This window comes from Salvia miltiorrhiza, chromosome 1 (genome assembly GCF_028751815.1).
Source record: "Salvia miltiorrhiza cultivar Shanhuang (shh) chromosome 1, IMPLAD_Smil_shh, whole genome shotgun sequence".
Classification (NCBI taxonomy): Eukaryota; Viridiplantae; Streptophyta; class Magnoliopsida; order Lamiales; family Lamiaceae; genus Salvia; species Salvia miltiorrhiza.
The window spans coordinates 59635959-59660051 of NC_080387.1; the positions used below are offsets into that span (position 1 = coordinate 59635959).

Consider the following 24093-nt stretch of genomic DNA (forward strand, 5'->3'; position numbering starts at 1 on the left):
GCATCTACCGTTGATAGAAAACTACAAATTTATTGAATATTCTCAATTATTTTTCTACATCCAAATTCTTATCATTTACATAAATAATAAAATTTTAAATTTCTTGATTCGTAGATATGATAAGAGTGTAATACTGAAATTGAAAATTCGGCTTACAAAAACATTTTTTGGACCACTCATGTGCAAATCTATCAAATACTAAAATCGGTCCAATGCAAAATACTACGCGAAAGCTAACAAAAAAGGTCCAAAAAGTTTGTTATTGTGCCTTTTAAAGGAAACCTGTATTTTTTTTTTTATTTCTACAATGTAGATGCAGAATTATTTTTTGACAGATAAATTATTCAAGTAAAAGATTTTCAAATTATTCATCTCGAAATAGGTGATGAGAAATAAAAGGTAGGCCACGAGGATAAGCGAAAGCAGGCGGTGCCATACAACCTTTGGTGTCTTTTTCTCAATGTAATGCAATTATTGTTTTCATTGTTAAGAGCATTTTGGTATTTTCACCATTTCTTATACCTAAACTTGCCCCAAAAGAAATAATGTTGGCATTTTGGTATTTTCACCATTTCTTATACCTAAACTTGCCCCCAAAAGAAATAATGTTGGCATTTTGGTATTTTCACCATTTCATATTGTTGGTGTGTAGTCACACATCTTTGTCGTCATTATGTAAATATTTTTTGTAGAACTTTTATAATATGAGTTTTTTTTTTATTAAATTAATAAGTAAATAAAAAATTAATAAGGACCGCATTATGATGGACTCAAATTCAAGATCTCTAATCATGAGCATTAAATACACTATCACTAGATCAACACACACACAATATGAGTACTTTGTAGTTTGCTTTTGCAGGGTATGAAATCTTTTCTGATGCATAGTCAATGTTTTCTTAGAATTTCGTGCTAAGATCGGCACAACAAGTTAACATATTTAGAATTTCTCAGATCCATCTTATATATATGTTGTTGAAAATTGAAGTGAAAATAAGTTCTCTCTTATGTTCAAAATAATTGAATTGTAATCTGATTAGTTACGGGATCTTTTAAAGTAATTTTTGTTTATTTGTGTTGAATGGTGAATGTCAATATTCACATTGTTGCTAGTTTTCGCTATTGATGGAATTTTGAGAAGTTTGATTTGAATTATGGCTCTTTTATATGGTAACTTAAGCTAATTTTATGTGGTAACTTAATTTTAGATAGTGAAAAATTTCTATATCTAAGACCCTCGAGTGTAAATATGTTTACATCGAATTGGGTAATTATTTTTGGGGTTAATTATGCCGAAAACCATGAATTTTGGGTCCATTTCTAAATTTTCTATGAACTTTTTTTTTTTTAATCAAATTTTCCATGAACTTAAGGGCGTGAATAATTTTGCCATGATTTTGAATTACCCCCAATTTGAGTGCTGACTTGGCACCATTTAAGTCATCTGAAAGCTGACATGGCACCGGCGACGATGTGAAGAAACGACGTCGTCCGATACTCGTAATACTACGTCGTTTCTAGCCCCCGTCTTCTCCTCTCTGAACTCCGGTGAAGAGCCGCACACCGGACCGCCCCTGCCCTCAATTTTGTAGAGCCCTAGTTTCCCAAATCTCTCATTCCTTAATCTCGCCAGAGCGATGAAAGGCGGCGTGAGGTCGGGTGGTGGCGCCGCGCGAAAGGGGGCGCAAACCCAGGGCCGGCCCTTATTAACATTTGGTGGGGCAATGGCATTGGGGGCCCCAAAATTTAGGCCCACTTATATTATATACCCTTCAATAAAAAATAAAAAAAAAATTACTTACCTACTTTCTAATGGTGTAGCCGACGGCAGCAGCAATCAATTCATAAAAAAAAAAAAATTAGGCCCACTTAAGCTCTCCCACGCTCTCTCTCAACGGCTCTCTCTCTCTCACGCTTTCTGATTCTCTCTCTCTCAGAACTCTCATCTCTCTGCTCTCTGACTCTCACGACTCTCCCTCTCTTTCCATCTCTCAACTCTCTCCTCCATCTCTCACTCTCAACTTGACAAATTGAACATCTCATCTGCTGTGTTCTTATACCTAGTTCTAGTTCTTCGGTGAAAGAAGTTGATGTGATTGAAAATGAAGAGGTTGATGCTACTATTGAGAATGATAATGATAGTGGGAATGGGAATGAGAATGAGAATGAGATTGAGATTGAGATTGAGAATGAGAATGAGAATTTTCATATAGAAATTGATGATGTTGCTTTGAATATATTTGATCCAAGAACTTGGGATAATATTGATAATAAAACTAGAGATATCTTGATAGAGAAAGGTCCCCTAAGAGAGTATAATCTCACATTCCCCATTCCCCGTAGATGAACTTGGTAGACATTTTGCATATTCTCATTACACTAGAAAATTACCAAATGGTGAGAATCAAGATAGAAAATGGTTAGTGTATTCAAAAGATGTGAACAAAGTATATTGCTTTTGTTGTAAATTATTTAAATCATGTCAAAGTAAAAGTTTGTTGGCAAATGAAGGATTGAACGATTGGAAACATATACATGAAAGACTCAAAACACATGAGAATGGTGTCGAGCATATTAATAATATGAGAACTTGGATTGATTTGCATATTAGATTGAAACGCAATCAAACAATTGATAGAGATTTACAAGTGCACATTAAGAAAGAGAAAGAACATTGGAAACAAGTTTTAGTTAGAATTATTGCTGTTGTGAAATATCTTGCTACACGTAATTTGGCTTTTCGTGGGGATAATGAGAAAATTTACCAAAATAATAATGGTAATTTTTTGGGTTTACTTGAACTAATTGCATAATTTGATTTGGTAATGCAAGAGCACTTAAGACGTGTCCAAAATAAAGAAATTCACTATCATTACCTTAGTCATAAGATTCAAAATGAGTTGATTTCAACATTAGCCTCTAAAGTTAAGAATGATATAGTCAAAAAAATCAAAGAGGCTAAATATTATTCAGTGATACTTGATCGCTTGGTGAGGTTCTTGAATTTGTTAAAGTTTCAGATTGCTTTCCTAATGTTTCTATTGCATATAGAATATTGTTGACTATACCAGTTACTGTAGCTTCAGCAGAAAGAAGTTTTTCAAAATTAAAATTGATAAAATCATATTTACGTTCTACTATGTCTCAAGAAAGGTTGAATGGATTAGCGGTTTTATGCATTGAACATGAGGTATTAGAAAAGCTTGATCTTGAAGAAATTATTGATGATTTTGCTTCTCAAAATGCTAGAAGATCTAAGTTATTTTTGTAATTATCTCATCATTGTTTTCTAGTTTATTGCCTAGGGGCCCCTTTTTTCCTTTTCGCCTAGGGCCCCCGGAATGTCAGGGCCGACCCTGCGCAAACCTTAGTGAGGTGTGAGGTTGGCGGCGCGAGATCTGGGGAAGAAGAAGATTTTTTGAGGGAGAAGAAGTCGACGGCGGCGATGGATGTTTGGGGAAGAAGAAGAACGGCGCGAGGTTTGTGGTGGACGGCGGCGGTGGAGGTATGGGGAGAAGAAGAATTTCTGGAATGATGCGAGGTCTGTGGTGGACGGCGGCGGTGGAGAATTCTGGATTAATGCGAGCCTAAAATTGAAGATGACGAAGAGTTCCAGAGCTGACTAAGCCTTTGCCAGAGTGCAAAGCTGCCTCTCTGGCAGCTCTGCCGACTCTGCCCGTCTCAGCTCTGCCCCGACTCTACGACTCAGCTCTGCCGACTCTGCTCCGACGACTCTGCTCTGCTCTGCTCTGTCGAGCTCTGCTCTGCCGACCCCCCACTACGTGCCACATCAGCTCGGTATTACCACGTAGGCGACAGGTCAGTTTGGTATTACCACGTAAGCGACACATCAGCTCGGAGCTTCACCGGAGCAAAAAAATATGGAAAAATTGTTCAACCCCTTAAGTTCATGGAAAATTTGATAAAAAAAAAAATTATGGAAAATTTGAAAATGGACCCAAAGTTCATGATTTTTGACGTAATTAACCCTTATTTTTGTGATATTGGTTTATTGCTTTATATGTTGCTTACAACGAATTGGACAATCATTTTTGTGTATTGATTTAATGCTTTATATGTTAATTATTGCATTAGTTGTTATTGTGCCGCGTGTGGCACTACGAATTTCTAATCATTGGTTAATCTGCATCAGTTTCAGTTAGGTTTGATCTTTTTCAGTTATGTACGTACATTATTTTAATACAGTGTATATATGTGTATATATATATATAGGGGGCCGCTCCAATGAGACCCCCTAATTTTAGTGAGATCTAGGGTACGATCTGGTGCGTTTATTTTATCAATCCTATGGCTGATATTGTATCTGGAGGGAGATTTTTTTTCGCAGGGTTCGAATCCTGGAGGGAGCAGAATATTTTAAATTTTGTTATTCATCAGTATATACTGCATTGTTCATCAGTATATACGGCCCTGTTCATCAGTATATATGTCTTATTCATTACGAATTTTTTAAATTTTATTTTTCATCAGTATATACATCTTGTTCATTAGATATACTTTTTGTTCATTAGTATTATATGTCTTATTCATTGTCCTAGTGTTTCACGAAAAATATGGGGACTCACTGGAGCGCGCCCCTATATATATATATATATATATGTAGGGAGAGGTTCAAATAAGAACCACTAATAAAATAAGAACATAGAACCATTTTAAGCCATTCGATCATCAAGATCTACGGTGGATGTATCATCTTGGTGTATGGATGCAGGTGCTGGGTTCGAATTCTGAAGGGAGCAAAAAAATTATTTTTTTCGGATGCATTAAATTTAATAGCGGATGCATTAATTTGTATAGCAGATGCAGTAATTTTATTGGTTCTTATGTTCTCACGATAATTGTGGTTCTCACTATAACCGCACCCATGTATGTATATGTATATATTGAATCATTGATTGACTGGTAATCAAGAATTTATATGAGCAGTTGCGCAGGCGAAGCCCAACTGAATTGAAATGACGCCCACGAATCGGCCTCTTCGAATGGAGCAGCCAAAGTTTGTATTACATCCCCTCATGAGTTTGTTGGAACACAAATTGTAGAACTCATCCCTTACAAAATAAATTCTTCAGCAGCGAAAAAACAGCCACGGTTGAAGAATCTCTCATCTCCATTTTCACGAAAAGACCCTTCTGCCCGGAGCTTCGAGAATTTAGCTCAAAACTCACTCCCCAACTAGTTCAAACAGTCTTTTAGGAATTGGGGATTGGCTCAGCTATTCTTCCAATGGGCTTCGAATCAACTGCTCGACAAAATGCCCGACTGAAGGAGCTTGCTGTAACTTTAACTAAATCGTCGTGTTATTGGACTCCGGGAGCTTTTGGATTTTTTCTGAGGTGTCTAGGTAGTCAGGGTCTAGTTGAAGAAGCTAATTGCCTAATTCTTTGTTTGACCACATGAAAATGTCTGCTCTTGTGTTTTGAATGGCTATGGCTATAACTATTTGCTGGAGGTTATTGCGAAAAGTGGTGATGTTGGTCTATTGGAGTATAGGTTGAACGAAATGAGAGAGTTGGATTGGCCCATGATGCCGGCTTTGCAATGCTGGCCAGTTTGATAAGGCGATTTTGGTTTTCAATGATCTAAGAAGGGATGGGTTGATCAGCATATAGTGGCTATTTTGGTTCTGTCTTACAGCAAGTGCAGGGAAGTGGATATGGCGTTTGAGTTGGTTTAGTCGGCTGAGAGAAATCTCAAAATTAGTTTGAACGAGAAAACGTTATGCATTTTAGTTCATGGCTTTGTGAGGGAAGATAGAGTGGATAAAGCTCTACAACTGTGTGATAAAATGAAAAAACATGGATATTTGCCTGATGTTTTCATTTATTATGTACTAATTAGAGGTTTATGTAAGAATTAGCAAAAGCCCTAGTGTTGTACATGTACATGCGGGAGTCTGGAATTCCTCCTGATATGTAAGAATTAGCAAAAGCCAGCTTTTGTCATGTATAGTGGATGAGAGAGACAAGATTCAATTGCTTGAATATGCTTTGATGGATTGGGATGTGGGGAGGAGGCTGTGGCTGTTTAGTTCTATTTTGAAAATAGTCAGGAATTCGGGATCTGGTATGAATGAAAATAGTCAGGAATGCATGATATCTTCAACAAAGGTAAAGACTGATACAACTTGTTTTGAAACTGTTGATGGTTTATGCAATGCTAATAAGTTAGATATGGCTCTAGACTTGTTCCATTCTATGGATCAATGTGAATGCAGTCGTAGTGTTCTGCTCTTCAATAATTTGATTCAGCGCTTGAGCAATGCTGATAAGTTGAATGAATGCTTTAATCTTCTCAATGAGATGAAGGAGACAGAATTCCACCCCACACACTTAAACCTAGAACTGCATACTTGGATCCTTATGCAGACAATTGGATGTTGCTGGAGCTCTTGATTTGTTGAGGGAGATGCGTGCTTGTGGGCATGAGCCGTGGATAAAAAACTATACGCTGCTTGTTAAGAAACTATGTGAACATAAAAAGGCAGATGAGGCATATAGTTTCCTTACTGATATGAGCAAAGAAGGATTCCTCCCGGATATGATTGCGTGCGTATTCTGCAACTATTGATGGTTTTCTCTTTTCTGAATGTCAATGAAATGGAGCGAGGTATGAAACTATTTAGAGAGATTTGTAGACGAGGTAGTTACATACAACTTGCTAATTGACTGCTGGTGCAAAGTGGGTAATACTGATCAGGCTGTCTTGTGTTTTTCAAGGATGATAGAACAACGAGGAGAAGCCAATATCATTACCTTTACAACTCTAGTAGATGGATTGTGCAATTCTGGAAAATGGGAAGACAGCTCTTAATCTTTGGATTGAAATGGAGCTCTCCCAAATAGAATTTCTTATTCACGGGCTTTGCAAGTGTGGGAGACCAGCAGGAGAAGGATATGTTTACAAAGCTTTAGCAGAAGCTTTTGCATCCGAGTCAAACATAGATTTGGCTCATAAAGTATTAGACAAGATGTCCGAGATGGATGGTGTAGGAGATTTTGGGAGTACTGCTGCCTGAACAGGTAAATTTTGGGATTAATTTTTCAAAGTGAGCAAACAGTAAGGGATCGATGGTGTAGGTAAACTGAGTTGTTACTTTACCATGTCAGCCACTGATTCTCTGAATACAGAATCAAGATCTTCCACAAGCAGAACCAGCAGCAGCAACCACTAGTCAAGAAGAGGATAACGTTGAGATGCCATTCTTTGCTGCAAATAATCCAGCTTTGTTCCTTAATCTTCGCGTCATAGATGGATTAAGTTTCTCATTTTGTTGTGTTTTTGCAGGCTTATTTTATGCAAATTGAGAGCACTATGATCAAGCTGACTACGGTTTGTCAATTCTTGTACCTTTCCAAGATTCTCTAAAGCATAACATTTTTTTTTCATACGTATTGATGTAGTTATAAATCCTGAATAGTTTTGTCCACAATTATTTTGGTAATCGTTATAAAATGAATATTTTGACGAGCGTCAGTAATTGCATCAACTACTCTTCTGATTATACTCTTGTTAGAAAATCCACATTTTTTTTGCCAACTAGAAAATCTACATTTTATTTGGCACAAATAGTATCAATTTTAGCCCTCCTTTTTTTTTTCTTTGAGTTGTGTGATATCAATTTTTAACTAAAAAATTAGATAAACTTAATTTCTAAACTAATAATTGTGTGAGGAATCGACTAAGAGGGTGTTTGGCTGAGCTTATAAGCTTTTTAAAATAGTTTATAAGCTCCTTCAAAGTGTTTGGCAAAATAAGTTTCTAAAGAACTTATAAGCTCTAAAAATAAGCTCTAATAGCTTATAAGCTACCCAAAAAATAAGTTCTTTACCCCAACTTATTTTCTCATTATCTTATAAGCAACACTCATTTTATAAAAATAATTCAACTATGATTTTTTATTTTCATTATATATCATTCTAATTTCATTTTTCTTCAATTTTCTCGCTCTAACTAAAATTTTCGAGTTCGAGGGTTTTTTAGGACAGTAACTTAGATTGATTTGGAAATTAGGACACTAATTTTTTATTAGAGTAAAATAGAACACTAATTAATAAGTGTTGCATCCGCAGGACATTTTTTAGCCAATTATCGGCTGAGAAATGTCCTATTTTTACGACGCTTATTAATTAGTGTCCTATTTTACTCTAAAAAAATAATTAGTGTCCTATTTTTACAAGTCCGAAAGTTATTGTCCTAATTTTCAAATCAATTTAAGTTAATGTCCTAAAAAATCCCCTGACTCAAAATTTTCTATCACTAATTAAAAATTCTCTCTTTAGCTTATAAGTTAAATTATCCAAACACTTTGACAATTTATAAGCTACTAAGAAATTATATTTTATAAGCTCTTCAAACATCTTATAAGCTCCAACAACTTATAAGCTCTTTAAAATAAGCTTAGCCAAACACCCTGTAAAGTTATGCATGCATGGCCCTTGTTCAGGTTTCAAATTGGTTGAAATTTTGAAATGATAGGGTGGAGAGCTTGCGACACTCAACATAAGAAAATGTCAGGACTTAAATCTTATATATTAAACTTATTTTTCAATAATGACGGACTCAAATCTTATAGTAGTTTAGTATTTATTCATTTTTCATTTTTTTTTGAAGCGAAAACGAGACACTTATATTAAATTACGGTGAACAATATCTGTGAGCCAGAAAGGGAAATCTTGCTTCCAGATCATTACATCATCCGAAAATATCCAAATGATAAAGACCGTTTATATTAACATAAAAATCTAAAGTTCAATTCTCTAATATTGTTCCCTTCCCCCAACTCAAAAGGCAACTATGTGTCCCCTTTATAACTCAAAAGAAAATACTGACTTAACACACTTATTCAGAAAAGCAAAAAAGAAAACTGGGGTCACCGGGAACCATTGAGATTTTGAGAAAATTCAAGAGTATATTTGATAATTACACATTTAACAATTTGAAATAAAAAATAAAAATTCCTTGTACAGGTTCCCCATCGTTGCTAACACTTTCATTCCACAACCATAGCTTTTTTATTAATTGTTAACTTATAACATCAAACTATTTGTTATTAATTAAAATATTTATTTTGGTTAATATATGTGATTTAATTTATTGTAGATGTATTAAATTATTAAAATTTATTTAATTCTTCACTAAAAAAAATGTGTATTTATTTTTTATATGTGAATATTAAAGCATATTAAAGAAATTAATTGAGTATTGAATAATTGATTAGCAGTAGGACTTATAGACATAATGTTGGTTAGTTTTAAAACATTTACAACTCTTCTCTTACGTAATTTTGCTAGCTTAAGTTATATTTACATGTTCAACATTTTATCTTGTTAGGAAATAGTACTTCACGATATCCACAATTTTGCAAAATCGTGCCTCATTTTTGAAATATTTATATGAAACATGGGTCCCATGATGAAATTGTGTTACCACAATCGTGATAAATTTGTTGATGTGGACGGAATGAGATGAGAAGTCCTTCACTTTTGTGGTTAATTTGGACCTTTGACTAAGGAAAGCATGGCCTTCAATTCAATTTTAAATTCTTTCATCTGAGTTGGTACAACTGCAACTTTAATATTTCACACCAACCTTAAATGCTATTGATGTTTAATTACTTCATCGTCACATAATAAATCGAATATAGTGTGTCTAGTACTCGTATGTTGGTTCAGTGGTAAATGATTAATGTCTAAGGTCAAAAGTCTTGAGTTCGAATTCATCATAGTGCATCTTTAAATTTCTTTATTTAATAGTTAGTACTGTTAATTTATATATAAAAAAAAGAATATAATGTGTGACTGGTGACTGAAAAAATCTTAAAAGCACAAACATCCTAATTAAGAATCTGAGTCTCATTAAAATTTTTATGGTGAAAAATCAGTGAAAAAAATAACAGTAAAAAAAAAAAGCTTACTTATCTATTACAATGAGAAAATAAAAAATCAAAGAAATGTGTGTGTTGATCTAGTGGTAGGAGGTTAATGCTCAAAACTTGAGATCCTGAGTTTGAGCCCTCCATCGCACGATCTTTAATTTTTTTTATTTACTTATATAATTTATAAAAAAATCAAATTTTTGTAAAACACAAAAACAACCGAGAAAATTGAGCTTATGACAAACCAGAGAATTCAAAATAAGAAAAAGATCACGTAACCGAACAAAAGGCAAATGGAGAAGAAGGGCCATATAAATATATAATGCTCGTAAAATGAAAGAATTATATTTTGAATTATTATTCAACGTTATAATAAAGAGAGAATTACAGTTTACAATCCAAATTTTCGACGTTTTCGCCGAGTTACTAATAATTGCTTTTTGAGAAGATTATCCCAAACACCCTAGATTATTCATGTTTATTTTAAAATATCATATAATATCAATAATATTCGAACAATATTTTTGGATTATTGCGTCTAAATACATGAACTTTGAGTCTATTTAGGTTTTCTCCATGAACTTTAAAATTGTCAAAAAATACACAAAATTTTACTCATTTTGTTTGTTCCCTATTTTTTTTATAGGGTTAATAGCCGAAAAATACACGAACTTTCATCGAATTTGCAATTGCACATGACCTTTAAAAATGGCCTCAGAATACATGACCTTTTAATTTAATCATGATTTTCACCCGACCAATTTTCCGATCAGGGCTAAGTTTGACCGGTGATTATGTGGACATTACATGGCATATTGAGTGGCATTTTATACACACTGTCAAGACACGTGTCCAAAACGACGTCGTTTTGAATGTCTTCTCCAATTTTAATTAAACTAATCCCCAATTATGCACGCTGCCCACACTAACCTCGGCCACACCCAGCAGCCCCCTCCTCCAGCGAACCCGCCGCTGCGACGGCCTTCAAATTTCTGATGAGGTCGTTGCTCAGTTTTCCAGCGCTGCCTGGATCTCACTCGCCGTTGTATTTCGCCCATTATATCAACCTCCTTCCCATTCACACACCACACCCAGCTTTCCATCCAAATTCACCATTGTTAACTGCACAAGAACTTTCCCGCAGAGCTTCCCATCCCAAATTCACCAAATTCGATAGCCCTTTCTCAACCCTTCTCAATTCCTTCCACACATCCTCCTCCACATCATACCCGCAGATCTTTCCCAAATAATCGTAACAGTACAACACATTGTCCACCACCGCGGTCCAACCCCTCCACCCCAAATCCAACCTCTTAGGCACATTCCTCTCCGACCTACGCGCCTTGTGCCACATGTCGTCGGCTTCAATGATGATTCGGTATTCACTCTGATCAAAAATCGATTTTGGGATGAACCCTAGTATTCTGTAATTTGGATGGAGAGGGTGAGCAATTGTTTTGCTTGACCTTGAAAATTGGTGTAGGGATGAGAGATTTGCAAATTGGGGGATTTCCCCTTATGCAAGAGGATCTAGGGTTTGGGGGCGGCGCTGATGTGTGGTGGCTGGCAGCGGCGAGTCGGAGATGGAGGATGGAGATTCAGGAAAATGGGTGGAGATGGAAGATGGCTGTGAGGCGACATTCATATGAGCGAAGAAAAGGCGAGCGATGGAGGATGGAGGACGGCGGTGAGGCAACGGAAAGAAAGTGAGCGATGGCTTGTGACGGAGAAGAAGACCGCGCTGTGCTCGGCGATGGCGGTGGTGCTCGGCGTCTGGAAAAGACGGAGGATCTGGAAAAGGCGGCGGTCATGCTCGACATCTGGAAAAGACGGAGAAAAAGACCGAGATTTTCCTCTTTTTTTTTTAATTATACTCACTCAAGAAACGATGTCGTATTACTTGCCCGACGGTTAGTTCACGTCTGCAATTTCCGGCAGCCACGTCAACTAGGCTTAAAGTTATGGTCAACGCATGTGCAAATCACGATTAAATTAAAAGGTCATGTATTCTGATGCCAATTTTGAAAGTCATGTGCAATTTGCAAATTCGGTGAAAATTCGTGTATTTTTCGGCTATTAACCCTTTTTTATATCATGATCTTGATTAGTTTTTGGCTAACTAAACTATTATTTTTCTGTTGATTAATTCGGGGTTTGGTTGATGCGGACTCCACATATATAAATTGAAAATTGTTCAAAATACATACCATAAACTATATCCGTTTATTATAAAATGTTTCATAGTATCTATAGTAATAACCTCCTTTAATATATATATTTTTTTAAGTTACAAGAGGTATCTGAATACATATAATGTTTCATAATATCTATAGTATCAATTATATACAATCCGTACGCAAGCGGAACCTCAACACCACTCAACAATGGAAAAACATCACCGCACGCAGGCGAAAACGCCCTGCCTGTGGAACTATAACATCAAACAATATAATACAACAATAATACATAATCACATAAAATGGAAAAACGTCGCCGCTAAACGAGATTGAACCCAAGACCTCTCACAAATGAAAGTCTTTGGATGCTTTAACTTTGCTATTAGAGCAAGGCCTCATCGGCTCCATTAATATTTTGTTGATCGTTAAAACTTTAATATATTGATATGATGATTCTAAATTTGTTTACATATTTTTTCAAAGCAATCTTTAGCGACTGGCAGAGGAGAGGGAGGCCGTGTCACAACTACAAGTCTACAAGTATGTGGGACTGTGGGAGTGGCTGAAAAAAAATTATTTTTATTTTTTATTTACAATAATCAAAAGGATGTTATTAAATTTTTATCCACATATATGCTATGACCGATTTTGTCAGATTTAATGAAAATTAGCTGATGTAAGGTTCTGATAACAAAGTTGAAAGTATAGGTATTATTCGGTTGTTAGTGATAAATTGTTGCATGAGAGATTTTAGAATGAATATTTATAATTTGAAATGTTTTGAATAATTTGTTATTTATTCACATGGAGGCTACACTGACACATTCAATGAGTCGACAGTAAATTGGGAAGGGTTAGATTATGATGAAAATTGAAAGTATAATATTTACGGCCACTCTGGGATATGAGTCATATGACTATGAAGAATTTCATATGTTCTTGCTTATTCGACAGAATCAAACAGTTTTTTCCCCTGAATTTGTGCAATATTTTTCTCTGCTATTTGATTTTGTTTTGTATTGGACGCACATATGATTGTGGTGGTGGTGGGAAATTTCCTAGTTTCAGAGTTTATATTTTTATTTTTATTTTTAATGACGGGGATCAATATATATATCAAATTCAATAAAACGAGTCAAAGTTTCGAAGGGTGCGACCGGTTTGAAAGTTTAATAATATTTACTTTTATTCATAAGTATTTTTACTTTTAGTTATTTTCATTTATTAATACTTATATTCTTAACTCTTTGGTCAAGTAATTATTGTCGTAACAAAAAATAATTATTGTTACATGAAATGTAATATTTATAAAGTATTACATTTATTCATGATAAGTGTTACTTTTATTTATGAGAAATTATACTACATAAGTACACATTTATGCGAAGAAATGCATATCTTATGCTTATTAAAAGTAACGCAACATCAACCCTAATTATCAATTAAGTTAAATTTTATTTTGTCCAGTGAAAGAAAAGCCGTATATTGCAGTAGTTGTTTGATTAATCATTACGCATACCAAGATAATTATTCCCTTCCCGCTATCATATATATCCAAACTATATATGTGCTCATCAAAGTGTTATTATCATTACGGTTCCAGCAAGTATATCTGTACATATATTTATTAATTGCTTCAACTATCAACAACGAATTTATTATCTTTTCTCTCTCGCTATTGAAATTTAGATGGCTCCCAAATTCCCAATTGATAGAGATGTCATAAATAACAACTTCCATTCAAATTATTGTAAACTAAAGTCATCTGAATTCAAATTATTATTTGTTAATTCTGGTTAGTTCTACCAAATCGTGTCTCATATTGTTACTAGCTAGGTTGACACAATAAGCTTACATATATATATATAAACACAATTTATTAAAAATCTACTCGATAAGATCACGGCACAATTTATATAGACATCATGGATACAATAGTAACACAAAGTTCACATGATATGAAAAAACACGATTCCATAAAAATCTGAATTGTGAGTGAAGAAGAAAAAGTTACAGCGCATTAGTCTCAACTCAAATAACCCCTAATTATTAAAAATTAATTAAAAAAATTAGTTAATAAAAAAATAATATTAATTATAACGAGTTATATGAATCCGACAAAAAATTATCGTATCAACACAATAAGGAAATAAACACTATAAGCCTTGACACTAACTTATCAATTTTGTTCATATTCGTATCTTATTTAAAATTATCAGTCCTAATTATGGTGCATACATAATAATCAATTAACGAATGAAACTAAAGATATCATGAGCATTGTAGCTTATGAGTAAAATTTGTACAGTCCATTTAACATATGTTCATGACGATTTAATTGGCTAGCTCAATTAAATTGTCAATTCATGTTAAATTAAGTAGACCCATATGTTCATCAGGGTTGAACAAATCAAATCCTAGAAAGGGTGATAATTTGGGAAAGAAGGAAGAATAAAGTGCGTAACAATCTCACGAATACCGAAACAACAATGACTTAAAGGTACATGGGAGCGAAACCCTAGTCGTCATGCTACCACAATATAAATAAGAATTGACTAGGTTAATAATAGATGATCCGATCATTCATACCCTAATTAGCTCCACCGACACACATTCTTTTCTCTCTTCACGTTCCTGCTCAATCAATCCGCCTCCACGCGCTCTGACGTTCTGGATTTCGGATTCAACCATTTCGATTAACGAGATTCATTGTCTCAACTTTATGTTATTATTCAATTATTTTTACGCTTTATATTCATTTTTTCTGTCAATTATTTATGACTTTGTGACTGACTTAAGCGTCAGAGGCCATTCCATCGACACCCCATTGCTTTTAGAAGGATTCTAACACATTTGTGGTAATGTCCACTGATCCAGACGTATCCGATATCTTATTCCATAATTGTTGGACTTATCTATCACCAACAACATTGTCTAAAAATACATATTTTTATGTTTATTAGATATACGGTTAAAACCAAAATTTTGAAGTTCATCCCAAAAAAGTTAAATACAATATCAAGTTTAACAGTAAAAAATACTTATTTTTTGTTATTACAAGAATGTCATATTATGTTTTTATGGTGGTAAATTGAGAGGCGCATATTTTTGTTATTTGTCATTGCCCCTGTTTTGTTTGGACCGAGACAGCGAGACTATATATATAACCCATTAATTTGCTGGATGAATACATATGCAAAAATTAACAGTTATTTATTGCAGTTGATGCAGTTTAACGCCCTAAATGCGGGCTTATTAACAAGATTTTACCGTAGATAATTAAATTTTTTGTCCAATATTATATGAGTCATTTTAGAAAGCCGATGGGGAAGACGAGATAAATAGTCAATGAATGAAAAGCTCGAGTCTCGTGAAATAGTAAACATATATGGTTATATTAACCTACCAAATTAATTACCACAGCCAATGATAACTCACACGTCAACGATATGTCTACTAATAATGAAGTTTTTTCTCTTGTAAAAAAAAATCATAATAAAAAATTAAATCTCTAACTGATGAACTCTCATGCATTCATTAGTAAATGTGAAAATAATAGTACATGTATAAACCAAGAACTAAAATCTCATGAACATAAACTAAGTATTGACTATATATAGACCTACGCCTTACACGCGAAAAGCAATACATGCGGAGATTCTTTAGAATTGGTTGGGACATCTCATGATAGAATTGTGCCAATAAGTGTATAAGTTATTGTTCTTTTTTTTTAAAATAATAATAATAATAATAATAATAATAATAATATTATTATTATTATTATTATTATTATTATTATTATTATTATTATTATTATTATTTGAAAAATTGAACATGAGATTATTGGTTTCTATAGTACTCATTTTAGAATTGCTAGTGTTGTAGTTATCACAAGAACTCTCACATATCCATTATTCGGTACAAAAATAGTATCACAAATACTCATGTGCAATCAGTTGCACCGTGCAACTGGTTTTCAAAATGACACTTGAACATTTCCGAATGACACTACTTCAACATACAAATGACACTTGAAGATCTTCAAATGTCATTTGTATGTTGAAATAGTGTCATTCAGAAACCAGTTGCACGGGAGAGTGCCTCAAATAGTGCCTCCGTCCCACTCTAATAGTCTTGTTTTCCTTTTAGGGATGTCCCACTCCAATAGTCATGTTTCTATTTTTGGTAATGATTTTACGCTACAAATAGTATGGTCACACACACCTTTACACATTTTTACACTTAAAAAATAAATTTCTTAATCTTCGTGCCTAAAATAAATGGGACTATTGGACCGGGACAGAGGGAACACTAAATTTTATTGAATAAAAAAAACTTAAATCTTATAATGATCATAAACACAAATAATAAATATGAACATCGAAATTTGGCGTATAAAAGTAATACATGCGGAGATTCCATAAAATTGGTGGGATACATCACACAAATAAAGATTACAAGATTTAAAAATATATCCAATTCCACATAGCATGACGGATACAAAAGCCCACAAGAATTGTCAAGTATTTTTCGAACTACTATTACTTATAAATTACAGTATAAAATCATTTTACATCAAAAGTCGACATAGTACAACTTATATAGCATATTCAAATCTATCGTCTTTGAGAAAACTGTTTATTTTGCTATGACTATAAATTAATCTTGTCAAACGTAGCCAAAACTTGTATTCACCACGGTTAATTGTATGTTACTATTAAGTAAAATAATTTTATGTTGAAAATCAACAAATTGCACACCAGTAATAAAATTGATTGTTTTCTCAAAATTCATGAAACTCTACTGCAGTCAACGTCATCAACTACATATTATTTCAGAAATATTGTAAGAATATTTTACAAAAGAAATTATAATAAATATATATTATAATCTAAAAAATGTAGAGAAATATATTTTTTTACATACATGATCAAAATGCTAAAAATTGCATTTTCCATTTAAATATTTATATATAAGTATGTATTGAGGGAGAAATATGAGAAATTTTGTTACGCACTTAATTGAATTTGAAAAGCTGCATTTCTTAACGACTTATTTTATAGCTTTAACTAACCTCTATTGCGAAAAGAAGATTTAAAATTTCGCTTAGAATAGTAATAGATACATACATCAGTTTAAAAAGTCTATATTTTGGTTCATGCTGATTGTAACAACAAAGCCCTCCTCTCTCTCTCTCTCTCTCCTCTTTCTCTCTCTCTGTCTCTCGATTTCGACTCCTCCCCCGCACCGCACACACAGAACACGCACTCACAGATCATCCACAAGGCTTCAGCCTTCAGCCCACGTCCCCGTTTCCCCCAAATCACCTCTTCCCGAATCAGTCCTCGATTTGCAGGTTTGTGTTGGCAACAATTCATCTCAAATCTGCGCGTTATTCCTTGCCTCACTCACACTCCATGTCTCTTGTTTAGCGAAGCTCATGGTTTTTTGTTGATAATTGTGTGGTTTTGGTCATGGGTTTAATGCAGGCGCAGTAGAGAGAGAAAGGAAACGGACGTAAATCCCACCTCCTACGCGCTTGGGGGCATAGCATGCACCTCATAAGGTAACGTGGGTTCGACTGCGGTGGTGTTGTCCCGTCGAATTGAGTGAATTGGATAATACGATGTCGCACCAGGTGGTTGAGGTGAGGAGGGAGGCGGTGGCGCCATGCATGACATGCCCTCTCTGCCACAAGCTCTTCCGCGACGCCACTACAATTATCGAATGCCTCCACACTTGTGAGCCGCCGCTGCTTCTCGTCTTTCTTTCTCCGATTGTCTTGGATTTCTGATTTACTCGTAAATCGTGGCCGGTTGTTGGGATTTTGATTTGGATTTCAGTGTGCCCTTTTTGACCTGGGTTTTTCGGTCGGCATCTGGGTTTTCGTCGTGTGGATTGCGTGTTATTGATCTGGGTATTTAGATGCGTTTGTGGTTTGCTTTTGATTTTTGGTTTTACGAGCTCCTGTTTGTGGGAATTTGTCTTTTGTATACTGAATTTGTTGCTCCACGCGTAAGAGATGTTGTGTGTTTAGTGGTGATATGTGCAATGTGAATGCTGGTGAATTGAATGAAAGGAGATGGGATTAGTGCCCTTTGTTCTCTTGTTTTATTCACGAAAGTAATGGTGGTTTGAGAATTTTTGATTTAAAGCTGTAAGATTTCTTTAACCACATGCTAATTAAGATTCAAAAGCTAATGACAAGTGTAAAAAATTTCTCACCAAAGTCCTTCAACATGAATGGGCCAATTGACAGTGCGTGCCTGGGCGGTTCATTGTTTTAAGTTTGTTAGTTGTCCCACAACATGTTTTATGCCAAGAGTACTTTTTTTTATACCATCTGTGCATATTTACTCTAATTGATGATGCATTGCTTTTCTTGTCTCTAAGATTTTCGGTAATTTGTTTTATGTGTTTATACATCTTTGTTTGAATATTTATCTATGCATTGTCTGATATTCTTGCTCTATGATGCTATGTAGTTTGCAGGAAATGCATATACAAGAAGCTCTCAGACGAGGAAATGGAATGTTGCCCAATATGCAATATCGACTTGGGATGTGTACCATTGGAGAAGTTGAGGTCAGTTCTACTATATTGTTTTGATTTACTTGATATTGTGACTTTTGTTTTCCAACTTAACTACAAACAAGGATATACAACCTTTGCATGAGCACACAACCTGTCAAACAAGCTTTTATGCAGTCTTTTTTTTCCCCCTTTGTTGGACATAGAAAAGCATGTCTACGAGTGAAGCTAATTGGAATACTATGGTTAAACTTCTAATTTAGATAGTCAGGGTGGCAATCTTTACTTGAGTATACTCTGAAGCTCCTTCTGAATGATGTATACTTGAGTATACTCTTATATTTTACTCTCTTCTATTGGTGTTATGTGTTCCTAGCTAGTAATTCATGAAGATTTGTGGATTTGAGGTAAATTAGAAGGGTCTTCTCATCGTTTCACTAATATCTTGGTACCTTTCTGATCAGGCCGGATCATAATTTGCAAGACGTGAGGGCAAAAATATTTCCACATAAGAGGATAAAAGTTAAGGCCCCTGAGGTAGTGACGCCTGTTGCATTGCCTGCTAAGCGGAAAGAAAGGTCTCTTTCATCATTGGTGGTCAGTACCCCAAGAGTATCAGCACAGGTCGGCATGACTGGGAGAAGATCAAAATCCGTTGCTAGAAAAGCATCAAGGGGTTCCAGCTTTACCATAGAAAAGCCTGTTGTGAATTCTGTTGAGGACCAACCTGAAAGCTCTAGCTCACAAGAGATGCTGAACAAATCTACTCACAATAATAGACAGGTATGTGCAGTTTAGAAGATTGTGAACATCAGAGATCAGCTACTTTCTACATTCCATGTACCAATATGCATGCTTACTGCTATTGTTGCAGAACTCTTCTGCTGGTGAGCCATCTAATCACAGTCCTAACAAAGAAAGAGAAAATTGTTCTGAGCATTGGGAAGGAAAAGTTGATCTCTGGAAGCCTTTAACTTGCTTGGTCGAAGCAGCAAATCGAAGCAAATCCTCTAAGTTCAACACACAAGATTCTCATGTCAAATCTGAAGAACAGAATCCTTATGAGAAGGAGGGTCTTCTCAGAAAAACTAAAAATAAGGAACAGAGGAAGAAATCCAAAGTTAAAGAAGAGAAGAATTGTAGTGACCATACCCCTCCGGAAATTGAGAGGCCTAAGAAGCTACGCAGAGTCCGGCAGAAAGTGCAAAATTTTGGGAACTTCAGAGTTCCGCCTCAGGTTGTGCTTGATGCTGCCGGTGCTAAATTCGACAGAAGAAATTGTCCCATTTGGTTTTCTTTAGTTGCCTCCAACGAACTGTAAGTAGCTTATGTCGAGCCTTATGGGGATTGGATCTTCTGAATGAGAACTTTTTGCTGATCTATCTGATTTCTAAAATAACTTTTCAGGGAGGGAGATGCATTGCCCTTGCCTCAGATTTCGGCAAGTTACTTGAGAATAAAGTAAGTTCTTACTATATTTTGCTGTTCTGGCTGTTGAATGTAATTTTTCTGCTTTGGCATATCCAATAAGAGGTTCTCATTTTGTGTCTTGTGACGTCATATAGTGAGGAAGGAGAAAATTAAGAAATATCTTTCATGGAAAATGAGATGAGCAGTGTCTTATGTTCCTGTGCCAGTTTGATAATATAATGCCTAGTTATTAGCTGTGTTTTAATTGTCCTAATCAATTAATTATGATATTTCTTTCTTTTACAAATTTGAAGCCATTGTAAATCTCTTGACATGTAGATCTGGTTAATGTTAAGTGTCTGTCAGTCTTGTTTTAATTATCTTGGTTTGACCATTATGGAAAGAAGTGAAATTGTACATGTATATTGCTTGTGTTTCTGCAAAATTTGACCTTTATCTCATGAATATGCTTTTGACACCACAGTAGTCCATCTGAAACAATCTTAGCAAATGTCAGCGGCAATGCAGTTTTTTTAACTGTTTTAATCTTCTTTTTTATCCTAGATTTGAAAGAATTCGCTCAACAGAACTATAGGTCTTCGTTGATGATTTCTTATGGAGCTTGCATTAAGTAGCTTGAGAATTTGCCTTCATTGTTTTTGCTTGGATCCACTTAGATAATTGCTTTGTCCAGCTATTTTACAGCATTGGTGCCTTTGGCAGATTACAAGTGGTCCTTATGTCTATGAATTTTGTTCTAATGAAGTTGATTTCCACAATTAACTTCTCTCTCTCTCTCTAAATGCATGAAAACCCCTTTCTAAATGGGGTTGCCGGTATGGTAATGGGCTAATTTCCTGTTGGACCTGATTTGATGCTATGAGTGATATTTCTATGAATGTGTGGATGCACATGATACATGTATTGACTTTAGTTTTGATTCAGAACTGTTGGTTTATTAGCTTATATCCAACTTTGCTAAATTAATACTCATATTTTGTAGTTACATCTAAACCATGGCATGTTTTAGTGCTAGAGGATACCAACAGTTTTGGACTGTGTTTGGTATACAGTAACATCATACAAAATAAATACTTCAACTTGCGATGAATTAGCAATGCGCAAAAAGTGAAGGTTGAACTCTGAGCTGAGATACATTCCTTGTTAATACTTTCTGTGGTTTATAGTTGGGCGGCGGCTCATCAAGTTGCCTTAATTCATGAAATATCTGCTGATTGCGTTATCTATTCAATATCCATGTTGAAACCAAATCATCTAATTTCCTCATGCTTTTCTATGCACCCTCTGTGCTTTGTCCATCCTCGTGCTTTTCTGTAAACCCTATTTCGCCATTCATCCTTATGTCAGTGGTCATTTTATGTCTGATTCAATGGACAACATGTTGATTGAGTTATTGGTGCACACACGTAATACTTATTGGTCCTTCTAGAATTGCTACCAAAGTCTGATGCGGAATTACAGTTGAAATAATTTTGGGGATTCGGGAATCTACTTATCTCCAGTGAATTTAACATATGTTTGATTGATGGCGCCTGCCGAATTTCTAGGGTTTTAATCACAAATTCAATTTTTCAGTCTTGATTTTTATATTATTATTGTTTCTTCTGAAAATTCACTTTCTGCGAGGAAGATTTTATTATTTATACAATTGCTAATATTTTTCTTGCAAAACTCAATAGTGTGATATAAACCTGTTCTTCCCCTGGTGAACTGGTCCAGTGTTTAATCATAACGTAGAAGAAGATACGAATTCTTGATTCCAGTAGTAATGGATCACTGGTGTTAGAGTTGCATAATACATGGTTCACAATATTGTTTCTATGATGGATTATGTCATATATAATAATATAACTGAACCTTATTTTCTCATTCACTGCCCTGTTTCACAGGGATGGAAGCATACCAGTTTCGTTCATTCAAAAGTACCTCAAGAGGAAGTTAGATCTTACAAATGATGTTGAGGTAACCGCATTTCTATAGTTAATGAACATTCACTTCTGTGGGAGTCTAGCTTCCCGTTTCTTTGATAGAAACATGTGAATCAAACTGTTTACCTCTCAGTCAGCACTCAAATTTAGATTGCACAAAATTGAGTTTACAGCTCCGGTCAGTTCATGTGATATTTTCTGCCGATCAAACTCCAGGTTGACATCAAGTGCATGGGTCAGACCGTCATCCCCACGCTAACGCTGAACAATCTGGTTGATCTGTGGCTTCAAACAACTAGTACAGACAGAGTGAAAGCCACAATCGGCTCAACAGCCAAGGATTTCGTGATGGTGTTGGGCTATGCTCGCAGAGCTCCTGATTCTTAGACTCTCGTGCCTCGATTTTTCCCCCCGATGGCAAGAGCTGCCTTTCACGATCGCCACACTTGGGCGTCGAGGAGCATGGTCCTAACAGTGCATGAGAGGCCACAATGAGGGCGCATTTGAAAGACGAGGCTATGAGTGAATGTGGCATGTTTTAGTGACTTGAATCACCTGTGGTTTATTGTAGCACATGGTTGTACTCGTGCATGCTATGTGGATTGTGAAACTTGCATTTTTTTTTTTTTTTATCTTTTTTTCATCTTTACTTATTACATTAAATTGGACTGACATAATTATGGTTATTTGTGACTGCTTAAAAAGCACATATTTTTCCTTCTTTTAGTTCAGATTGTGCATTTTGTTTGTTAGTTCTTGTATTCTTCTAGGGTGTAAATATTATAATTAAGTTGGTCTTTTTGTATTAGAATTGTTTTTCCACCAAATCACTCAAATTATGCACCAAAAAAGTGCAGGATAGCATCAATCAAATTAGGTGTTGCATTCTTCACTTGCATCGAGTTTGTTCCATATACTCCGTATTGAAAGAGTGTGTGCATACTTTTTTGGGGCATAGATTTTAAGAATGTTAATCGAGTGTGTTGTGAATGAAAAAAGAGGTTCACATTATTTATTGTGTGATATTGAGGTTAAAAGATAAGGGATTGTGTCGAAAAATAAAAATCACAATCCCAATACTTACATCTGCAACATGGGTTGTTCTTGTGCAAGTCGTTTTGTGTGGAAAGGGAATGGATGGAGAGGATGTGGGAAGTTTCATAGTTGTGATTCGTGTTATATCTTGGTTATTTGAGGATTAGGCAATAGTAAAAACATTTCAAAGTCGCATAGTTTTAGTCTGCTTATTCAATATGTATATTAGTGATGGTTGTTTTGTCCTCTTTGAGTTGCATGTGTTGTGAAAAGTGGACCAGAATTTCAGCCCTTCTAGACACGAATTCTTTGGTTGAAACTCAGGGCTAAGAAACAAGATTTACCAGAAATTATTTTAATCGATCTGTCTAAAAGGCATCTGATGCAATTATATATATGGTCCAAGTTCTTGAATCTCTAGAGATCATGAAACACGAGTAACATAATAATGATGCTGAACTTATTATTTACATAATATAAAAAGCTAGGGAAAAAACAGTTCAAGTCTAACAAATGGATGTACAACAAAGGAAGGGGAATTCAAACGAAAAAATTCTGGTTCGTGCCTTATCATAATGTGGTGTATTTTGTGTGCCCACTTATCACATTATTTACTGCTATATATACGTCATGCTCACTTCCTACAGATTTGATTCTTCAATTCTCACAAAATGTTGTAAAAACACAGTTGCATCTCCCAAAATGCATCATAAACACCTCTTTGCCCAGACACACTCACTACTAAACTCAATCAAGAAAAACTCTCTCTCTCTCTCTCACACAAAAACATAGTTATTCGGTTTGTTTTAGCTGTCTGATTAACTAAATCAAATAAACTAAAGTTGATATCTAACAGCCATTTTAGCCCTAATAGTCGAAACTGAATTAACTGAAGATTTTGGTATTAAATTAATCTTCATTTAGAGTATTTTTTATTTTGAAATGAAAATAGAGTAGCATTAATAATACAAATTAAAGACGCGAACAAGGAATGATGAGAAGGCCTACCACAAAGTGAGGCACCTTGACTCACATTAATGAGGGTTTCAAAAGTTGATGCCAAATGCAATTACCATCTCTTCAACATATCTCA

At 35.0% G+C, this 24093-nt stretch overlaps 1 protein-coding gene and 1 pseudogene across 1 annotated transcript; both read left to right on the forward strand.

The window, feature by feature from the left end:
* The first annotated feature begins 3507 nt into the window (after window positions 1–3507).
* On the forward strand, window positions 3508–7388 carry LOC131010878 (putative pentatricopeptide repeat-containing protein At5g08310, mitochondrial; annotated as a pseudogene).
* A 9819-nt stretch (window positions 7389–17207) lies between these two features.
* Window positions 17208–22689, forward strand: LOC130999567 (E3 ubiquitin protein ligase DRIP2). The gene is made up of 8 exons (XM_057925128.1): window positions 17208–17431; window positions 17565–17816; window positions 18561–18660; window positions 19071–19389; window positions 19481–19923; window positions 20014–20067; window positions 21927–21999; window positions 22182–22689. The coding sequence occupies exons 2-8, from the start codon at window positions 17702–17704 to the stop codon at window positions 22350–22352; spliced, it is 1275 nt and encodes a 424-aa protein (XP_057781111.1). The 5' UTR covers window positions 17208–17431; window positions 17565–17701; the 3' UTR covers window positions 22353–22689.
* The last annotated feature ends 1404 nt before the right edge of the window (window positions 22690–24093 follow it).